Raw genomic sequence first — 20,345 nt, forward strand, 5'->3', positions numbered from 1 at the left:
AGGTACACAGTTAAGAGTATAGCCAAATTGAATCTGACCATTAAAATGAGATGTTTGGTTTACATAGGTAACATCTTCAGTGGCTTAGCTTAGAGACTGTTTTTGCTTTATTTTGTTGGGCTTTAATGAGGGCAAGTGCCTCTGACTGGAATTGGGCTGTTTGCCAATAGCTTAATAGTTAACTTGCAGTTTATGCAAACATTTGGAACCTATTTCTTGCCAGCTGGCTTCCTGGTATATCGCTTTGATGTGTGCCTCAGGAAGGTTGAAATGAAAGTTGTGTGTGCCTTGGGATACTTTTCAGACTACTGACTCAGAAACATAAGTTGAGTCAATAGTGCAACCAGGTCCTAGCCAAAGAAGTGGAGAAAGGAAGAAGATCCACTGACAGACACATGATAGTCCACTGGCCTGGGATCTAAGACGAGCCAGGTTCTCTTAAGTTTAATTGAGGCTGTCATCTTCCCTGACACATAATGTTCTCTTTTCAGGTTGTACAGAAAACAACCTACATGTTAGCTCAGGGTGGAAAACAAGGGTTATTTATTCTGAGTGTTTACTACTGCTTACACGAACATGTCTGATCTTAGCACAGACATTTCAAATCAGTCCCGTCTCCTTTATTGGGCTTGAAACTTTGGGCTACATGTACATACTGAAACTGAAACTTGTTCTATTCATTAGGCTGTTAAAAGAAGAGAGCAATTAAGTGTGTAATTAATTGAGTGTAATATTCTGTGTCCTGGATTTTTTTTTTACTTTCCTGCAGTCTTGGCAGAAAATTCCCTGTTAAGAAGGCTAGAAGCAATGTACTTTTGGTGTAGAGAAGATATTAAGCTCTTTAAGAAAAAATAAATCCTGGAGCGTCTCTGGCTTTTTTTCAGGTGGTTTTGGAAAATCATTTGATATCCTAGCATGCTCCTAGTTCAGGATTGTTGGACTTATAAACTGGAAATGTTTCAAGGACAAGAATTTCTTGCCTACTCAATGATTCAGTTTCTCCAAGAATATCTTTGTAATGGGTCTAGTTTCTAATACAATACCCGCTTGGGATGTGTGGATCTCTTTATTGCAAGAAATATTTATGAATGTTGCCCTCTTCAAATTGGGTGGCTTTTCAACTGAACCTGATATTCCTGGTATTATTTTCCTTTCATACATGACATCTTAAATTATTTCATCTCTCCATTTTTTAGGTCCTCTACTCACCTGGTTTAATTATTCTTTATCACCATCTTCTTGCCATGAATATGCTTCAAAAATGCTCATTATTTAAAAAAAAAATCGTTAGATTTAGAAAAAAAAGCTATAGAAAAATTTGGAAGCTAGTTTTTCCTTTGTAGCTAATGCTGAAATAGCATGATCACAGATTGAGACACCAAATTCTGCTAGCTTGTATGTCTTCATTTAATGCACTGGATATTTACTAAAACAAATCCAGAGAGGGAACTTGCACTGAAGGAAATGGCAATGAAGGCAGTTTTTAAGACCTTAGTTCATCCTCTTGTTTGGTGGGGTTTTTTTTTGTTTTTTTTTTTTTTTCCTTGATACTTGTTTTGAACAGTCCTGGACTGTAAATTAAGGCTGAACATGTTTTGGTTTGATTGTAGGCTTCTGGGTTGGCTGCATCTAAACCTACTTGTGACTGAATTGACCAAAGAGTTGTGTTCATTTCACTCACAGACAGATAAAACATGCATCTGAAATCAGCTGATAATTTCTATCAGTCTGGTGACAGCGTTCTCACAAGGGTTTATGATCATCAGACATCTATCCTTACAGGCTATCATTTTTCACTTTAAAAGATGTGGGATGTTTTGCACATGTGGCACACTGCACACTTACCTCTATGGTCATACATAGCCTTTCAGAATAATTTAATCGCTCTAACACTTACCTTCTCATACTCCAGTTATTTTGGGATATACTAATTGTCTTCTTTATTGGGTCTTTATATGGAGGGGATACAATTAGGGAAAAACACCTACTCACGCCTTGTACTTCATGCCCTTAAGACTAATGTTCTGTACAGTCAGGTGTCTTTCAAATAATTTATGGGTGGTGTTAGAGTTAAAGCAAAATCTGATTTTTGGCTTCTGCGTGGTAAAAGCTATGAAGCAAATGATGCAATTTTTTTAAAATTTGTGTCTAGGATTTTGGCATTAATAGAACAGAGTAGGTTAGAGTGTGAAAATGTTGATTTATTTTAGGATATTTTCATGTTTTCTGATTGGCAGAATTAGGCCATTCTGGGTTAATACTGTCTAAATTGTTGTCTTGGAGATCCTATGGTGAGGCTGTATTTATTTAGAGTTCATCTCCTTCAATGCAGCCATGGAACTGAATTAACTGAATTGTGCTAAGAGATTCTTTGATTTTTATTTTTTTTTATTTTTTCCCCTTTCCTGAAACAACATGTAGTGTAGAAAAATGTTTAATTCCCTGGGAAAAAGTGTTGTAAAATAAAAATACAGTAGCTGTGAGGTAGAATAGGAAGTGTTGGTTTTAATGGTCATTTGTGCATTTTAAGAACTGTGGAATGAGTGGAAAGCGGGATTGTTACGAAGTAGCATATTACAGTTGTGCTTTGGGGCTGCCAAGTATGAAGAGAAAAATTTTCCATTAATAAAAGGACATTTGAGTGCGTCTTTGGCCTTTACACTAATTCTGAGTTTTGTTATATCAGTCTTCTAGAACTGTATTTTCCATCCAGAACGGTCTAATCCTTTACGCAGAATATTGTGCAAACAATATAAAAAGAATGTCTGGTGAATGATACATTACCTATCTCCCAGTATTTACAAGCACAGGAAAAAAGTTGTTTATCTTCACAAACAGAAATGTGAGCTTCCTACTTTTGACCTAAACATTTTCAAACTGAAAAACAACATGCTGGGCTTACTCCCAACAAAGGATATCCTCCATTTCCCATGCACTGGCTGCAGGACACTGTACCATTTATCACACATATATAGAAGGAAAATACCAATTTTTGATAATCAGAAAACAATTTCTGATCTTCCTGTAAAACTTGGTTTAGAAGTTTTTTTGTTGCTGATGATGTAGTAGTTCAGTATAGATTATGAAGATATATGATCCATGCTCACTGCTGTAGATGATAGTGTGATAGGCAGCACTTAATTTTTTTTTTTAATAGATACAGCAACATGCTGACTGTTAAGTCAATACTTCCTTATAGTTTACATCATATTCTTCATAGGGCGAAGGAGAAAACTCTTAGAAGCTGAAGCTTTATTGAATTATAGCAGGTTATATATAGGTTTATTACAGGTTATATGCAGGTTTATTATAGCTCAGCTATGCTAGTTGATAGATGTCTTCCAGTGCTGTGACTTTCTTAAGCAATTGGTAGTATGAGACCCTCTGTTCATGAATTTCTATTTTGAGGGAGGATTGTTTTCCCCTTTTTAAATGGAAGAAAATGTAATCATTGAGTATCTGAAAAATTTATTTTTTTAATTACCTAAGTTGCATTTGTTCCTTCCTTTGGGCCATCTACACTTGGTTTCTGAAAATTTAGATGCAGTTGCTCAGCATCTGTCAGTGAAGAAAGAAGCAGTCACAGATAATGAAAGATGTAACTGCTGAAAAGAAGTTTTTTGCTATACTATGGTCTGTTAGCATGTAATAACAATTGGTGTCTCTTTTAGCTTTTGTATCAGAAAAGATATAAGGTACATGAGAATTTTCTCTGTGATAATTTCAGGTAAGTATTTCATTTTATTTGAAAGCAGAGGCAAGTGACTTGGGGCCTAACTGTATTGTCATCTTCTGAACTGCATTCAGTAGCAAACCAAATCTGTTGTGAGTTATGACTATTTCATACAAAACCAGTAACAAACTTGTGAGGATTTAAGATTTCTGTAACACAAATCTGAGAGGTAAATAAAACCATCAAATATATGAAAGGTTTCAAATACATATTTGAAATATACTATTTCATAAGTTCTGTAAAATTTCTTCTCTCTAGCATTATGCTCTGGGAAGAGTAGGCTGGTTTATACTGAGGTTATCTTCATTATCTGACTGGAGGAGTTGCAGCTTCCCAACAGGTAGTTGCCTTTCCTTCTCTTTGTGTTGTCTGGCAGTAGTTGTATAAACTCACAAAGCAATCTTCCTCTCAGGTTCGCAAAGAGAAATAAAGCTGCTGTGATTCAAGACGAGGTTGGATGAAGCCTTGAGTGATATGGTTTAGTGTGAGGTGTCCCTGCCCATGGCAGGGGAGTTGGAACTAGATGATCTTGAGGTCCTTTCCAATCCTAACTATTCTATGATTCTATGATAGTTGTTACAAAGCTCACACTTTCCTAGATTTCCAGTACAGTTGGATTTGCTGTTGCCCTTATATCTGTTGCATCCCCCATATTTCCCTAAAATGCAGGACATGCTCTGAACTCCACAACAGTAAGTTTTGTTTTCATGACTGTAAGGATATATATTTTGTAATGTTCCTTGGCATCTGGCTAGTGCTGTGAGAGTTGTTCCCTGCTGGTCACAGACACAAGCACAAGAGGCAAGTCCCTGCACAGTGTGACAGTTGGAATTCTCCTGTCCCATCAGAGAAATGAAGGAGGGAGCATGCCAGAATTTTGCATTCCTGTCTTATTCTTGGTGGTTCATACTTGTTAATTTCGACTGCAGTTAGAGGCTGTTAAGATAATTCAGACTACCCTGGATTTCGAGAAAGCTGAGGTTCTTAATGACTTCTTTGCCTCAGTCTTCACTGGAAAATGCTCTGACCACACCATCCAAGTCTTGGAAGGCAGAGGCAGGGACTGTGAGAAAGAAGACCCTATGAGAGGATCTGGTTTGGAACCATCTTACAAACCTGAACTTGCACAAGTCCATGGGACCTGATGAAATCCATCTGCAGATCCTGAACGAGCTGGAGAATGAAGTTGCAAAGCCACTGTCCATCATATTTGAAAAATAATGGCAGTCAGGTGAAGTTCCTGATGACTGGAAAAAGGGAAATATAACCCCCATTTTCAAGAAGGGGAAAATGGATGACCTGGGGAATTACAGACCGACCAGTCATTCTCACCTCTGTGCCTGGCAAAATTTGGGAGCAGATTCTCCTGGAAGGCATGCTAGGGCACATGAAAAACAACAAGGTGCTTGGTGACAGCCAGCATGGCTTCACTAGGGGAAAATCCTGCTTGGCCTATTTGGTGGCCTTCTGTGATGGGGCTACGGAACTGATGGACAGGGGTGGAGCAGTTGATGTCATCTACCTGGACTTGTGCAAAGTGTTCAACACTGTCCCGCACAACATAGAATCATAGAATAGTTAGGGTTGGAAAGAACCTTAAGATCATCAAGTTCTAACCCCTCTGCCATGGGCAGGGACACCTCACACTAAACCAGGTCACCCAAGGCTTCATCCAACCTGGCCTTGAACACTGCTTGTCTCTAAATTGGAGATACATCAATTTGACAGGTAGACCACTTGGTGGATAAAGAACTGGCTGGATGGCAACATGCCAAGAGTTGTGGTCAACGGTTCAATGTCTGGCTGGAAATCAGTAACGAGTTGTGTCTCTCAGGGATCGGTGTTGGGACTGGTCTTGTTCAACATCTTTGTCGGTGACATGGACAGTGGGATTGAGTGTGCCCTCAGCAAGTTTGCCGACGACACCAAGCTGTGTGGTGTGGTTGATAGGCTGGAGGGAAGGATTGCCATCCAGAGGGACCTTGACACGCTTGTGAGGTGGGATGATGCCAACCTCATGAAGTTTAACCATGCCAAGTGCAAGGTCCTACACCTGGGTTGGAGCAATCCCAGGCATAGCTACAGGTTGGGCAGAGAAGAGATTCAGAGCAGCCCTGCAGAGAAGGACTTGGGGGTGTTGGTTGATGGGAAAATGAACATGAGCCAGCTTCAGTGTGCGCTTACAGCCCAGAAAGCCAACCATATCCTGGGCTGCATCAAAAGGAGTGTGACCAGCAGGTCGAAGGAGATGATCCTGCCCCTCTACTCTGCTCTTCTGAGACCTCACTTGGAGTACTGTGTTCAGTTCTGGTGTCCTCAACACAAAAAGGACATGGTACTGTTAGAACAAGTCCAGAGGAGGGCCACAAGGATGATCAGGGGACTGGAGCACCTCCCGTATGAAGATAGGCTGAGAAAGTTGGGTCTGTTCAGCATGGAGAAGAGAAGGCTGCGTGGAGACCTCATAGCAGCCTTCCAGTGTCTGAAGGATGCTTACAGGGATGCTGAGGAGGGAATTCTTCATTAGGGACTGTAGTGATAGAACAAGGGGTAATGGGTTCAAACTTAAACAGGGGAAGTTTAATTGGGTATAAGGAGGAAGTTCTTTACTGGGGGGATGGTGAGGCACTGGAATGGGTTGCCCAGGGAAGTTGTGAATGTTCCATCCCTGGCAGTGTTCAAGGCCAGGTTGGATGAAGCCTTGAGTGACATGGTTTAGTGTGAGGTGTCCCTGCCCACTGGGAAGTGTTAAACTTAAAAGTAACATTTCCTTCAGCATGTTTTCTGAAGAGTAAAACCTCTGCATTGTTGATTTGGCACCTAGCATAGCATAATGAAAGGCAGGAAAACCAGCCTCTCTGGTTAATGAATCTGCAAAAAATGTCTGGATGTGCTGGAGTTAGGATAAGAGAGCCAATTAATTGTATAGTTCAGTAAAATTTATGGGTATGTGGGCTTAAAACCAAATAGAATGCTGTTGTCAGTAGTATGCTGAAAAGGAACAATGTGCTATTCAGTCGTTCCTGGCCATAGCTGTACTTGATGGCCATAAATGCGTGAAATCTACACCATATCATGTAGAGTGAATGGAAGCATGAAATTATAAAAAATGAAAATGAGAGATGTGCTTGGAGTTTATTCCCAAAACCCATTTAATTTAGAGAATTAAAGAATTTTATTCAGTATGTTAAATGGAATTACTCATGAGATTAACAAGGTGCAATTGGAGTTGATTGTAGAGTGTTCAGGGGAAGAAAGTAGATTAAAAAAGAATGGCAGAATGAAATTCAAAATCACAAATTGGTGGGAGCATGTTGGTTGCTAAGGGAAATGCTGTATATGGAAACGTGGTGGATAAAAACATAACAAGGTAATGTGATCCCAAGGCTCCTTTCTGACACAGGCTAATCTCTGGGCTCTCTGAAGCTCTTGGGCGGGGTATGACTGAAGCCCCAAAGCATAGAAACGGGAATGGAGACCCACAGCTTTTCATGTCTACAAATTAGAAATAATCCATCTGATTTTTTTGAGAGTTACCAATTGCAGTTGAATTAATCTTGACTGTTAGCAGGGTGCCCTTTCTTCTCTTGCTTTCTCAGTGTGGATAGATGAAAACTTTTCAAAGTTACTACATATTGAGAGCTGTCTAATTCTTAAAATTAGAGAACAAAACATTGAAAACAGTACTCTTAAAATGAATAGTAATTAATTACTCATGTAATTGCATTAATTAAACCTGGCTGTGCAATTAGGGAGCTAATTACCTTTAAAATGCTATTGCACATTTCAATCACTGCCCACACCCCAGGGATCACCTGTTTTTTTTCTTCTCCCTCATTAGACCTTCTGTAATCTTATTTCTCCTTTGCTGATTGAAGCTGAGAACATGCATGTGTAGATGTGTGTTTGCTTTCTCCAGCAAATGTGTCCTGTTGAAACTTTAAAATGCTTTTTTGTTGTACCATTTGATAAAAAACAAATAGGCAAAAACCCGCAAACAAAATGTACATGCTACAGTCTGCATTCATGTTATTGCATGGAGTTGTACGAGATGTCTCCATTGAGTCATTATTTCTATTCTATATTAATATATTGGCCTTCTATGACTGTTTTATTGTCTTGAGTATAGAATAGTTATATATACTGTATACAGTTAGTATATTTTTCTCCTATTCTCTTTTTTACAGCTAATAGCTATTGGCTGTACATTTCATCCAACTTCCAGAATCTTTGTTTTTGAGGTAGCTTTTTTCCCTGAGAGATTTTGACCCTTCTTGTGTGGCAGTTTGTCATCAGCAGGTTTTATGGGTGTTTTCCTACTATTTATGGCAGTCCTTACTGTAAATATTTAATAAGATAGTTCTTGGAGCTTCACTTGTGACCTGCTTTCTGTGCAGCAACACAGCTTTTGACATAAAATCTTTTTCATTAGCTAGTTTCTGTCTTGCCTTACAGTTGTTAAAAATCTTATCTTAGTAATTTTACACAATATACTGTATCCAGAACTCTGTTGAAGGCCTTGAAATTCGCTATTTTGTTGCAGTCAACATTACCCAAATGCTATAGCAGGGAATGATTTAGCCTAGTACATTTCTGCTACCTGGTAAAGGTTTTGCAGTCTAAATCCATAGAAGGTACCACAACAAACAATTTGATTTTTTTTGAAAGAAGGTTTAACTTCTAAAATGCATTTTGAAAGAGCAATGGCGCAGTCTGTATTCTCATGCTTGTTATGAGCTGTGTTACTGTGCTATGGCATGATGTGGCATTGCAATACTAATTTTTGTGAAACTGAAGTTTCTGTGAAACTGCTCATTACTCTCTAGTACAGCCATGGCAGTTAATGCTTCTGCTTTCCAAAGCCTCTGGAAGTGTTCCGTTGGATGATGTCCATGGACATTAAGTTAGTCTTCTAGAGGCAATTCAGGCAGTGTAAACTTAGCATTCTAGTTGTTTTCAAATCTGATTTATGCTGTGAGCATTTTGTATATTTTTGATTGCTAAAATGCATCAGGGAAGGTTGGGAGGAGTTTCTGCTGGTTGAGTCTTCATATGTTTTGACACATTTATAGCTGAAAAGTTAAACTTACTTAAACTGAAGAGTTGATCACTGCCTTGTATGAAATCTTCCAGGGACTTACTATTTAACACCCTGGAAAATAGATTTTGGAACCTGTTTTGACTCCCTGAAAAGATCAGCTCTTCAGTTCACTCATGTAGGGACTGGCTGCCGAAACCTTCAGAAAGATACTGTCTAATACTCACCTGTAGGTGTATTCAAAGTCATTTATCTCATGATGCCTGACTCTGGGAGTCTCTACACATCTTGGACATCTTTTGAGTTGTTGGATATATTTAATAGTCATTGGGATTGGATCAGTTTTTCTGTGGCTCTAAGGGCTCTGTGGAGCTGGCTGTCATGTTGAGTGTATTTAAAAGCATACAAGTGCTCTCCGCTGTTCCAGATCAAAGATAAAGGAACATCTGTTGTGGGTTGGGAATAATACCTACTCTTTCCTAGTGTTGATTAATTTCAGGGGAATTACAGACGATGACAGCATGGTATTTTCTACAGAAGTGCTAAGGAATTAGGCAGAGGTGTACCATGTAAGAGTTGTGGTTCTACAAGACTGTTAAGTTAAACATCTTGTAAAATAGAATACAAAGGCCTGTGGTTTTTTGAACTTATTTTATAATATTAAAATATTTTTCTGTCAATGTTTTTATATTCCTTTTCAAGTCTTATTCAAGTTTGCCCTTGCATTTTTTTCTGCTTGGTTCCATGCTAGGTACTCATAATATTTTGTTTACTGTGTCTGAAGTTAAAAGAAAACATTCTAATATGTACTAAAAAAAAACTGGCATTAGATGGCACAATACTAAGAATTATGAAGTCCACATCTTCTTGTGGTTGGTATAAGACACAAAAGGCAATGGTGAGGTACCTGTGTGGAGGAGAGGGCTGTGCTCCCTGGCTGCTTCTCATCTGCTGCCTGGCATGACCCAGCCATTGCTGATTCCTGCAGGCTGGTGGTGGAATAACTGCATTTCGGTCACCTCGTGGGTGCTATTTCCAGTGGGTTAAGGAGGAGAGTGCTTGGAGGGGGGCAACGGCAGGCCACCCTGCTCACTGCTAGCAGAGCTCAGCTTGCACGTGAGGCTCCTCTCTGGATAGGCAAAAGTATTTTCAGATGATCATCTTAGCTTTCACCAGCAGTTGGCAGAAATTGTCTCCAAGAGGTGATTTTCCTACTGAAAATAGAAAAATAATTAAAATAGCAAAACTAGTTGTTCAGTCATTGGTGGTGATGATGTCTGGTTTTCCTATCCTAAGAAATATTTGAGTAAAAAGCAAGTGTAGTGGTGCATGAAATGTGAGTCATGCACTCATTTCATAATGATTTTCCCATTAGCTGTGTGCAACTTTTCTAAATCTTACAGGGAAACTTACTTGGTATATCATAAATATTGTGAAAATGAGGTCTGTCAGTTTAGTTGCATATGATTACCTACTTTGGTAGCATTTCCTTATCCTTGCCATGAATTCCAGTGCATTTTTGTCCCCTAGATGTGGTGGGAGTTGTACCTTCCCAGTCTAGATAGACAACTATGTTAATTAGCCTATGTAAGGCCCACAGTTTGGTGGCTTTTTTTGTGGGGGCTGCGTACCAGACTGAGGCGGTGGCAGGATCTCTGGGGAGTCCCAGTGGTGCTGTATGGAAACCCATATGGACTGCAGGAGGACAGGTTGGCATCACCGAACTGCTTTGTTGTTGGTGACATTATACAGAGCAGCCCTCTGAACTGTTCCACATGTGTCTGGGTACAGGAGTGGCAGAGCCTGACATTTCAGAGTGTTGCCATCCTGGCATATCTGTTGGTTGACGCAGGATAAGAGGGGAACATTAGATTTTGCAGTTAAAATGCAGTAGCAATGAAATACTGTGAAGAATTACTATTGATGATCGTAAAGGTCTTTCCAACCTAGATAATTCTATGATTGCAATAGAAGGATGATTTTTATTTATATTTTTGTCATGGTTGGTATTATTTGCCTTTTCTATTCTTAAGTTTCTTCCTAAACTTTGTTAAAAATGTTTCATTTTAATATTTGAAGCAAAACTCCTCAGGTGTCCTAGAACAGGTAGACAAGTGGTTTCAGTAGGGTGGGAGAGAGGGAAATAAGGTAATAAAGCATACAGAAGCATCTCAGTGGGGTTTTCCTTTGTGTCATTTTGCATGTGAAATTTGAATAATGGTTAGACTTTCAATGTTTTCCTGGTATCCTGCCACTGCTTTTTTTCCATTAATTATCTCATTTCCCTCTCCTTGTTTTCTATGTTCTGATCATCCTACTCACTCAGCAGATTATAATGAATAATTGGGTCTTTTGGCTTTGTGCCATGAAAGGTTTTACTCTTGATACCAGTTTTAAGTACAGTGAGTGGAGCTACAGCTGAAGAGTGTATAAACTGTTTTCCTTTTTTTGTGAGACTTCTGCTTTAGTTACTTGTTCAAAGATTTGTACCAGTCAAGATCCCATTGGGGGATTACCCTAACTGGCTGGAGAGGCCTGAGTTCTAATGAATAATGTGAGCTTTGTGAGGTTTGAGCAGATTGTGTTGTAGACATGGAAGTGATGAAAAAGGTTCATTGAAGTGATAGAGATCTTTACATGATGTGTCAGCAAGGTGGAATGAAGGGGAACTTTGTATTTAATGGGAATGGATGTGAGTCAAGGATTCTTTAATCTCATTTCTAATAATCTACAGCAGAGAAGTTGTACTTAAATTTGATTGCAAGAGAAGTTGTTTTGGGTTGTTTGTTTCTTTTCTGTTTTTCCTAGTTAATAAGCAACTTGTTTCATTGAAAACAAAACTGTAAGTAAATTTTAGAGAAGATTCTACCACCCCAGTCATGCTTTGATGATCTGGTAATGAAGCTCAGATAACGGGTTTCTTGAATGGCATAAACCCCAGTGGTACATATAGTATTCCTAAATTGCTTTCTTATATTAATATAAAAATATGGCATTCAAACTTGAAGAAGTTGGTTTTGAGGAATAACTGAAAAAAAATTAAAATCTGGGTGGAGACAAAAGCTTCTGCAATGTTGGCAAGAAATCAATGTTATGTAGTGTTTAAGCTGAGTATTACTGGAGCAGACATGGGGATTTGGTTAATCACTGAGTAGGCAAATGCTTTCCTCTTAGTGACATCTCAGGTCTTTCCTTGGAAGCTCTTCCTAATTGGAGTAAAATATGAAGCACTGTTTAAAAAAGGTTTTGTTTTGTTTTGTTTTTTTTTTTTTTCATTTGGCATATTACAGTTCTCAGCTGGAGCTGAAATCTCAAAGATAAATCATACTTGATAAAGACACTGTAGAGGTCTGGAATACAGTCTGACCATGTGGAGTTTTACTGTCTAGAATATTAGTGGAATATTGTGGTTTAGAAATTTATAACTTTTTGTGTATAGTTGCCTTACAAATAAGACTTGTTTTTGTTAATGAACAGCATTATCTCATGCTGTTACCACACTATCATGTTAAAACAAACTATATGTATTTTATATACATAAAATTACTTCTACTTTTTTCCATAATCAAATAGGATCTTAAAATGGTTTTGTTGAATCACAACAATTCTTATAGTCCTGTTGACTGCAGAATTTTTAATGTGAATATTCAGCAAAGGAATCAGAAGCCTCATTAGAAGTGTAGCTCTAGGAGTTTGCCACTTGATGTTCTAAAATGTCAGCTGGTTTGCTATAGAGAGAAAAAAGTGGTGTTGGATTTTTCCATTTAGCTAACCCACCTACTCAAATAATAGTACTGGAACAGCTGAGTATGGATGCATGCAGCAGGATAGAGAGGAATTTCAATCAGAACAGCAGGAGGGAAAAGTGAAGAGAGCTAATCTGTTAACTTGGAAATTTGGAGGAAACTTGTATGGAAAAGTACATTGATAGTGCAATATGATATTGTTCAAATAAATCCTTTGCCTCATGGTGGAAATATGCAAGTTTTAAAATACTTCCTGTTATCTGTTCATACAGTCTGTGTTTATCCTTGAATAAAATACATTAAGCGTATTTGTAGTGTTTTAATTAAAATCAATAGGGCAGAATAGGTTTTAATATGATTACGTAGTGAACCTAAGGAGTTCAAGATCCAACAGTGCTGTATAGATTAGTTGCTATCTACTGCCATTAACTCATAATATCTGGCTCTGAGCTTTTAATAAACGAATCAATTAGACTGGGACAACTTGAAACTCTAGATAGTTGGTCTGAAATAAATGACCTAAATGAAAATAACAGTTGCATCATCTATAGTACTCATTACTGGTACTGCAAGCAATGGGTTTGTGTTCTCTAACTGCTGTCGCTCTTCAGGTCTGCTTGATTTCAGAGGGGTTACTTCATTATAGCACAGTAGTTGGGACCCTAAATGTAGGTTTTTTTTGGTAAGAATATACAGCTCTAACTTTCCATAATGTCCACAGGTTTTAGGACCTGCCCCAAAATGGTGTTCCTTCTTGGACAACTTGACAGAAGAACTGGAAGAGAATCCAGAGAGCACAGTTTATGATGATTACAAATTTGTCACCAGAAAGGACCTTGAAAACTTAGGTAAAGCAGTTGAATGTCCTCTTTAGATGGCTTCTTTGTTCAGTTGTTAATTACTTTCACACTCCAAGTTTTGTAATTCTGATTTGATGTACGAGGACTGTTAGAAATTCACTGGCAGAAGTTTCCTCTAGTCTTCTTCGTTAGTCATATCACAGACTGATAGATACCTGTTCTTTGGTTCCGAACCAGTGCATCATTAGATACATGTTACAAATATCTAGATGATAATTGGCTGATATATTTTGGAATCTATTGTGTGTGCTTTCAGACACTAAATGGGAAGGCATGGGAAGAGAAGTTGGTTTAGTTTTCAATGTATTTTCAAGGTGCTCAAATAGGATGTTGGAACTCACAGCAAAATTGCTAAAGGGGCTACCATATTTGAATGTAGTAATTTCCAGAAAATACAAATCATTCTGGGGCTAATAGAAGCACAAGTTCATGGAACTGGCATGCTGAGAATTACATAGCAGAGAAGGCAAGCATGCTTCTCCCAAGCCAGTTAGACCTTTTTCTGTCCATTACACATTTTAATTGCAGTGTTTTGATACAGTTTAATTAATTTGCCTTTGGATGTGTGAGTTGGGCTTGTCCTTGCAGGAGGCCATAAAAGGAGGAGGTCATACAAAGGACCTGCATTCTCAGTGTTACAATCCTAGAGTAGGTGGTCTGAACGTAGCCTTCAGACTCCTATCCAAATTGTAACAGAATAAAGCAATGTAGTATTATCTACAGAGACTCGACTTGGAATACTTATTCTGCTTTAAATTCACTATAACTTAGTCAAATTTATTTTGCCATAAATTTAAGCTTTCAAATGAAGAACCAGCCTGAGGGACATTTTATATTTCATATGTCGAGGTTTCTTTGTGTAGTAATACTCCCATTAGCGAGAATACTCATATTTTGGAGTATGGGGAAATATTGTTTCCTGGAAACAATTAAAATTTTAGCAAAAACATTGCTTTCTGAGGCCTACAGTGGTCTCTTTCAATTTTTTCATTATTTAGTTCTGGAAGAAGTTTGTTAATTCTTAATTTATGAAGATTTGGGGGCTGTGGAGGATATTTTGCATTAAAACCTTTTCTTTTTCTCAGTCTTGGAATTTGGTGATGATACAGGAAAATAAAATAAGAGAACTCTGTAAGCATTCATTCTTACGTAGGTTAGGGCTTAGGGTGACACTTTTATGACATGTTTTTTTCAATATGTTTTTTCTTCAAGGAAAGCTACACAAGGCAAAACACTTTAATTAAAAACATCTCTATACCACACTAGAAGAGTGGTTGTCAAACATCTATGGGCTTTCACAAAAAAATCCTCTTGAATTTTCCTTTCTAAACTGTGAGCATGTGAGCATTTTAAGTAGTGCACGGTAATATATCTTATGGCAAGAAAAATGGATTTTTGTGGCTCTGAAGCAGCTCAAATTTGTCGCTGGCCAAACTGTGGGGTGCTATTTTTTTCTGTTTTGGTTTGTCTTTTTGCGGTTTCACTTAGTTTTGATGTAATGGATGTGACTGTTAGATTAATGTGTTGGCACTTCTCATTTGTCTTGAGTCAGGTAAGTGAAGTGCCTGCCTTGGAACAGGAGTTCTCTGAATATGAAAGCTCTTTGAAATCCTCTGTATCTTTTTTCCCTAGGCCTCACTCATCTCATTGGATCATCATTGCTCAGAGCCTATATGCATGGCTTTTTCATGGACATAAGACTTTATCATAAGGTAAAGAAGGCTGATCCTTGTCAGTTTTTAATCTTAGCAATAAAATCTGTGTGTTGAGGTTTTGTTTGATTCGGTTTTTGTTTGGGTTTTTTTGTGGGTTTTGTGGTTGTTGGTTGGTTGGTTGGTTTTTTTTCTTCAAATAATGGGCTCTGTCCTGTATTAAAGGTATTTTCTTTTTGATTTCTCCTGCTTGTTCAAAGGCAAAAATGATGGCCAATCCTTTTGCCTATGAAGAATACAGAAGAGAGAAAATAAGGCAGAAGATAGAAGAAACACGTGCACAGAGAGTTCAACTAAAGGTAAGTACTGTAAACAGTGACTGTACTTCTGGGAAAACTAGTCATAAAGAGTAACATACTCTTAAGAATATCTCAGAGATGTAATGATGTAGAATTTGATTCTGTATATCATCAGAGACTCAAAATAATTTATAGAACCTTTTGAATGGAGCTGTGTAGTTCCCGTGTGTGTGATACCCACAAATGAAAAGTACAGATACCAAGTGTAAAAGAGTAGCTCTCATCACATTTGTCATTTGAGCAGATAACCCACTGGTGAAATTTGCAGTTCCTACTTCTGTCATTAAACTAAATCACTTAAGTCATTAAAGCATAATACTCTGGAAAGAGGTATATAAAAATAGTATTTTTTTTACAACTAGTAGCTTTTTAGATTGAATTTGCTCAATGTACAAGAAGAAATAATTTCTTTTAAGGTACTTTATGCTCTTGATGCATTACAGGGAAAAAATTATAAAGCAGTTCTGCTTAAATTTTCCCCGAGTACTATTGTTTTAATAGTACTTAGAAATATCTGGAACCAGTTATGGAGCTTTCCTGAAGGAGTTATAAGAACGAGTAAGAATTCTCTCCTTACCACACTTAGGAACGTAAAGCATGCGTAAAAGTGTAATTTACTGATTAATTGCTTTTAGAAACTTCCGAAAGTCAATAAAGAGCTTGCACTCAAACTCATTGAGGAAGAAGGAGAAGAGCAACAGGTTACTAGAAAAAGAAAACAGAAGGTGAGCATTTATTCTGGGGACTTCTGTAACTGGGGGCACAGAAATAGTAATGCTTACAGTATTGAGGTTTTTTGTTGTTGGGTTTGTGGGTTTTTTTTCCTGCTGCTATCTGGCCAAACAGTTTCAAAATTCCATTGTCTCTGTTTCTCATGTGTAACTTTTTCTAGTGGGTGGCTTCAAGGTGGATTTTGCAGTGGCTGCAGCACTAAAAAGGCTATGCAGTAACTTAAAGCTTAAAATTATTAAATACTCACTGGGAAGGTAAGGGTCTTGTAGGTCTCTGCTAAATGCAGAGTCAATACCAAAGTTGATTGAAAAAGACCTGTTTGTGTTTGGTGGTGTTTTGGTGCTGACCATGACAAAACAGATGTTATTGGAAGATAAAATTACCTTTGTGTACCTGGTTAACAAATATAGCCAAAATTATTTGCTCTTGTGAACTAAGAATTCTTCCTGATATTGAAAATAATCCATTTTATCCTAACTGAAGTCTGAAGTAAAAAAACTAGTTAATGTTTAATATCTAGTCCACAGGGGAGCTTTCTATAGGTAGCACTTCATAGGTGTTCATTCCCATAGGAAAATGGCATACATGTAAGGCAGGCATTAGCTTCATGTGGCAGCTAATGAAATCCTGTGTGTTGTAGCTGGTAGGAAGCATTAACTACTGAAGAAGTAGGTGGTGGTAAAACCTTAAATGCAGACTGTCTTAAGCTGGTTTTACAATGGAAATAGGAGTTCAGTAACTGGGGGCTGATGTGTCTAGGAGTACATACAGATTGTGTTACAAAGCAGACTAACAAAGTATACTTAAAAATGCACCTTCTGGTTATTTCTCTGAAATGGCATTTGAGTCTTACGAAGAAAATTTTATTTTTGTGTGTATCTTCCTCCCTACCATCCCCCCTTCTTAGGTAACACTGAAAGTTTAATGCTGGGGTGGAATGAATGTGCTGGTATAAGTTTGGCAATGTTGAAAGATCAGCTTTTTATAGTAAAAAGCTATGTATTCAATGGTTTTAAAATGATGACAAGAGGTATTTACATAAGCTGAAAGTGTAGCTTGAACTGCTTCTGATTCAACAGCAGCATAATTTATACTGAGTTCATTTTACTTTGATGTGAACAGAACTGCCTTTTCCATTCTGTATGCATGGGCAGTGAAGAAAAAATATGGTAAGATGTATAGAAACATTCTTTTTTTTTTCAGTAAAACAGTAGTAGCATTGCATAAAGACATGTCTGCCCTGATGAGTTGTTGCACATGTTGTAGAGTCATCCCTGTCAGACAGAGTATTTGCCTTGGAGGTACTTCTGATTAGTCAATAGATAAAAACGTGTCTCCAGACTAGCTGGCTGAATGTATGAGAAACATTAATTCAAAAATATTAGTAATTGTGTACTTAAGGTGTCTATAGTGTGCATTTTAAGAGACTTGCTTACAGGTAGCTTTCAATGATATTTATGTAATAAAATATAATAAGCATAGATCTTGATTTTATATGACCTGGAAGCCTAAAGAAACTGGCATTTCAAATAGTGGGTTTGAGTTATGCTTAATTTAAAAGGTGATACTTATTTTACCAATGCATGTTTCAGAATTTTATAACTCATTCATGCTTTGCTGCTTTTCTAGAATCTGCCTAGTCTTCTGAAAGATGATCGTTTTAAAGTCATGTTTGAGAATCCAGATTTCCAGGTAGATGAGCAGAGTGAAGAATTTAGGCTACTTAACCCACTTGTTTCTAAAATAAGCGAGAAAAGAAAGAGGAAACTAAAGATGTTGGAGGAACTGGAAGCACAAGAACAGGTAAAATATTTTCCCTTTGGATTAGAAAAAACATCCATAGTATGATATTTTTTCCCTTTGTTTCAAGTATTCAGATCTTTCATTTTAGAAGACAAAGGCAATGCAAGAATATCTTAACAGCTATGGTAATTAAGTGTAATTTAAGTGTCGTGCAAGTTTTTAGATGTGAACAGTATTGTGTCTACATGAATGTAGGTTTGAAAAACGTAAAGTATGTATGTGGAAACAAATTTATAATCTATCTTCTGCTTAGTTTGCTATTTTTTACTTCAAATGTTAGTTCTCTTCAGCATTATCTGTGTAAAAGCTGTCACGTACTCTAATTGCAGGAATGGTTTGAAAAGAAAATTAGTTGATGATTTGTTATTTTATACTATTTTTGTCTGCAGGAAGAGGAGGAAGAACCAGAAGGAAAAGCAAGTGATGCAGAAAGTTCTGAGAGTTCAGATGATGAAAAAGGCTGGGTTGAAGAGGTCAGGAAACAGCGCAAGCTTCTACGCCAAGAGGAAAAAGTAAAGCGGCAGGAAAGGCTCAAGGAAGATCAGCAAACATTACTGAAACCTCAGTTTTTTGAGATTAAAGAAGGAGAGGAATTCAGAAGCTTCAAAGACTCTGCCAAAAAACAAAAATTAATGAAGTAAGACTAATGTTCCTATTTTAATAGCTGGGGGTGGAAGATACTAAAGTATTTCTCTACAGTGCAGGCCAGTGGCATTTTGGCTTGGAAGCACTAGCTAGTAATGCCACATCTGGCAACTCAAGGGTATAACTTAAAGCATCATAGTTGTTGAAAGCTTTGTTTTGTAGTTAAACAAACACAATGTTTGAAATATGGCAGAGACACAGATGAGTAAGAGATTAATATTCTGAGCTAGATTTGGGGATCCATTACTCAGTGTTGGTAAACTGCTGCTCTCACAAGTAACACTGTGAGACTTGGTTATATTTCTCCACCGTGTCAGAATGAGGTTGACAGTGTGGATGTTTCTCATCTGACCCTCCAAAAAGACGTAGAATACTGCAGTCACTGTTTCTGAGGGTAAGATCAAGGTGGTAAAAAAAAAATGTTTTATCTGAGTATTTTTATGACATCCAGAAACTTCCAAAAAGCAGTGCTGGTCTTACATTGTCAGGCCTTACTGTTTCTGGTTTCCTTTTTGCGATACAAAAAAATCAGATTTGGTTTTGTTGTTTTGTTTTTTAATTTGGGGTTCCTTGAATTGATGATCACCTAAAGTAACTGGGTACTGTATAAGGTACGTCATACTGAAGGACTTGGCTTTGAGTATGTCAAACTAAAGCACTTTGAAATGCTTAATGCCTGAAAATTTCACTGATATTTTTTGTAGCCCTTTGGAAGATGAGATTTAATAACCTTTTATTATTTGGAGTATAGACATTAATACTGAAAATTTGAAACACAATAGCTTCAAAGATCTTGCAGCGTTCTGGATGAAGAGCAGAACTAATGCTGGAAACAAGTGCTGGGCTAGATGGATCTCGTAATAGCCATTACATTTTTGCTGAGAATGAAATTATACCGTCAAAGGAAGTGAATAATACATATATAATGGGGCTGTTTCTTCATGTCACTAATGACTGATGCTACAACCTAGTTGTTTCGTGATGGAAGTTTTCTGGAGTTACATCAAGAAGCATTTGATTAAAATTCAGTCTGTCCCTTAAATGTGCAAGATTTTAACTGGAATTATAATGTAAAATGGTCTTTAAGGATTACTGAGACAGTGTTTCTACACCAATCTAGTAGTCTGTTTTCCATGTTGTACCTATAAGACCTCTTTAAATAGTAGTTTTTATAAATTGGGGTTTATAGCAGTTCTGCAGAATTAATTCCGCCCTTTTCCTTAGCTGGTTTTTATCAGCAAGTGTTTTAACACAGAGGTTTTTCTTTGTTCTTCATATTGAATATATCCATTCACTCTGAACTTTAATGTCCTTAGATTTCTCCATCAGCTTCCTTGTGATTATTTTTCTTTTCCAGAAGATGAAGCAAATTTTTACTTTTGTCAGGTTTTCTTTTTGTCAGGAGAAAATCTACACTGAACCCTCTGTCAGAGTATTGTGGGTTAAGGATGTTTTTTACGTGGTACTCAGATTTATAGTCATCTTGGCAAGTGACTTGAAAGGAACAAGATACTCGTCAAATGACTCTGTATTCTCATTGCCATTGAAATACTTCACTAAAAGGCAGTATGGCTGCAGCCTACTGACATACTGAGTTTTTTACACATATTCAGCTGCTGACCTCAAAAGAAAATTCTCAAGGACACTCAATTTGAAATACTAGGATTTCATTCTGTTCAAAACATGGAAGGCTTAAAAGTGAACAGGGATACTGAAAGTCAGTAAGCCAAGACAAATGTAAGGAAGAGAAACATCTGGAAAAAAATAATACAGTGTA

The 20,345-nt window shown here is 37.5% G+C and overlaps 1 protein-coding gene across 1 annotated transcript in view; it reads left to right on the plus strand.

Moving 5' to 3' along the window:
• The window catches only part of NOL10 (nucleolar protein 10), a 51,878-nt gene that overhangs the window by 23,724 nt on the left and 7,809 nt on the right, over positions 1-20,345 (plus strand). The window contains exons 14-19 of the mRNA XM_005146062.4: positions 13,239-13,365; positions 15,010-15,089; positions 15,290-15,388; positions 16,024-16,113; positions 17,750-17,923; positions 18,313-18,560. Of these exons, the coding sequence (XP_005146119.1) occupies positions 13,239-13,365; positions 15,010-15,089; positions 15,290-15,388; positions 16,024-16,113; positions 17,750-17,923; positions 18,313-18,560 (818 nt within the window). The remainder of the gene's footprint in view (positions 1-13,238; positions 13,366-15,009; positions 15,090-15,289; positions 15,389-16,023; positions 16,114-17,749; positions 17,924-18,312; positions 18,561-20,345) is intronic.

This window comes from Melopsittacus undulatus, chromosome 3 (genome assembly GCF_012275295.1).
Source record: "Melopsittacus undulatus isolate bMelUnd1 chromosome 3, bMelUnd1.mat.Z, whole genome shotgun sequence".
Taxonomy (NCBI): domain Eukaryota; kingdom Metazoa; phylum Chordata; class Aves; order Psittaciformes; family Psittaculidae; genus Melopsittacus; species Melopsittacus undulatus.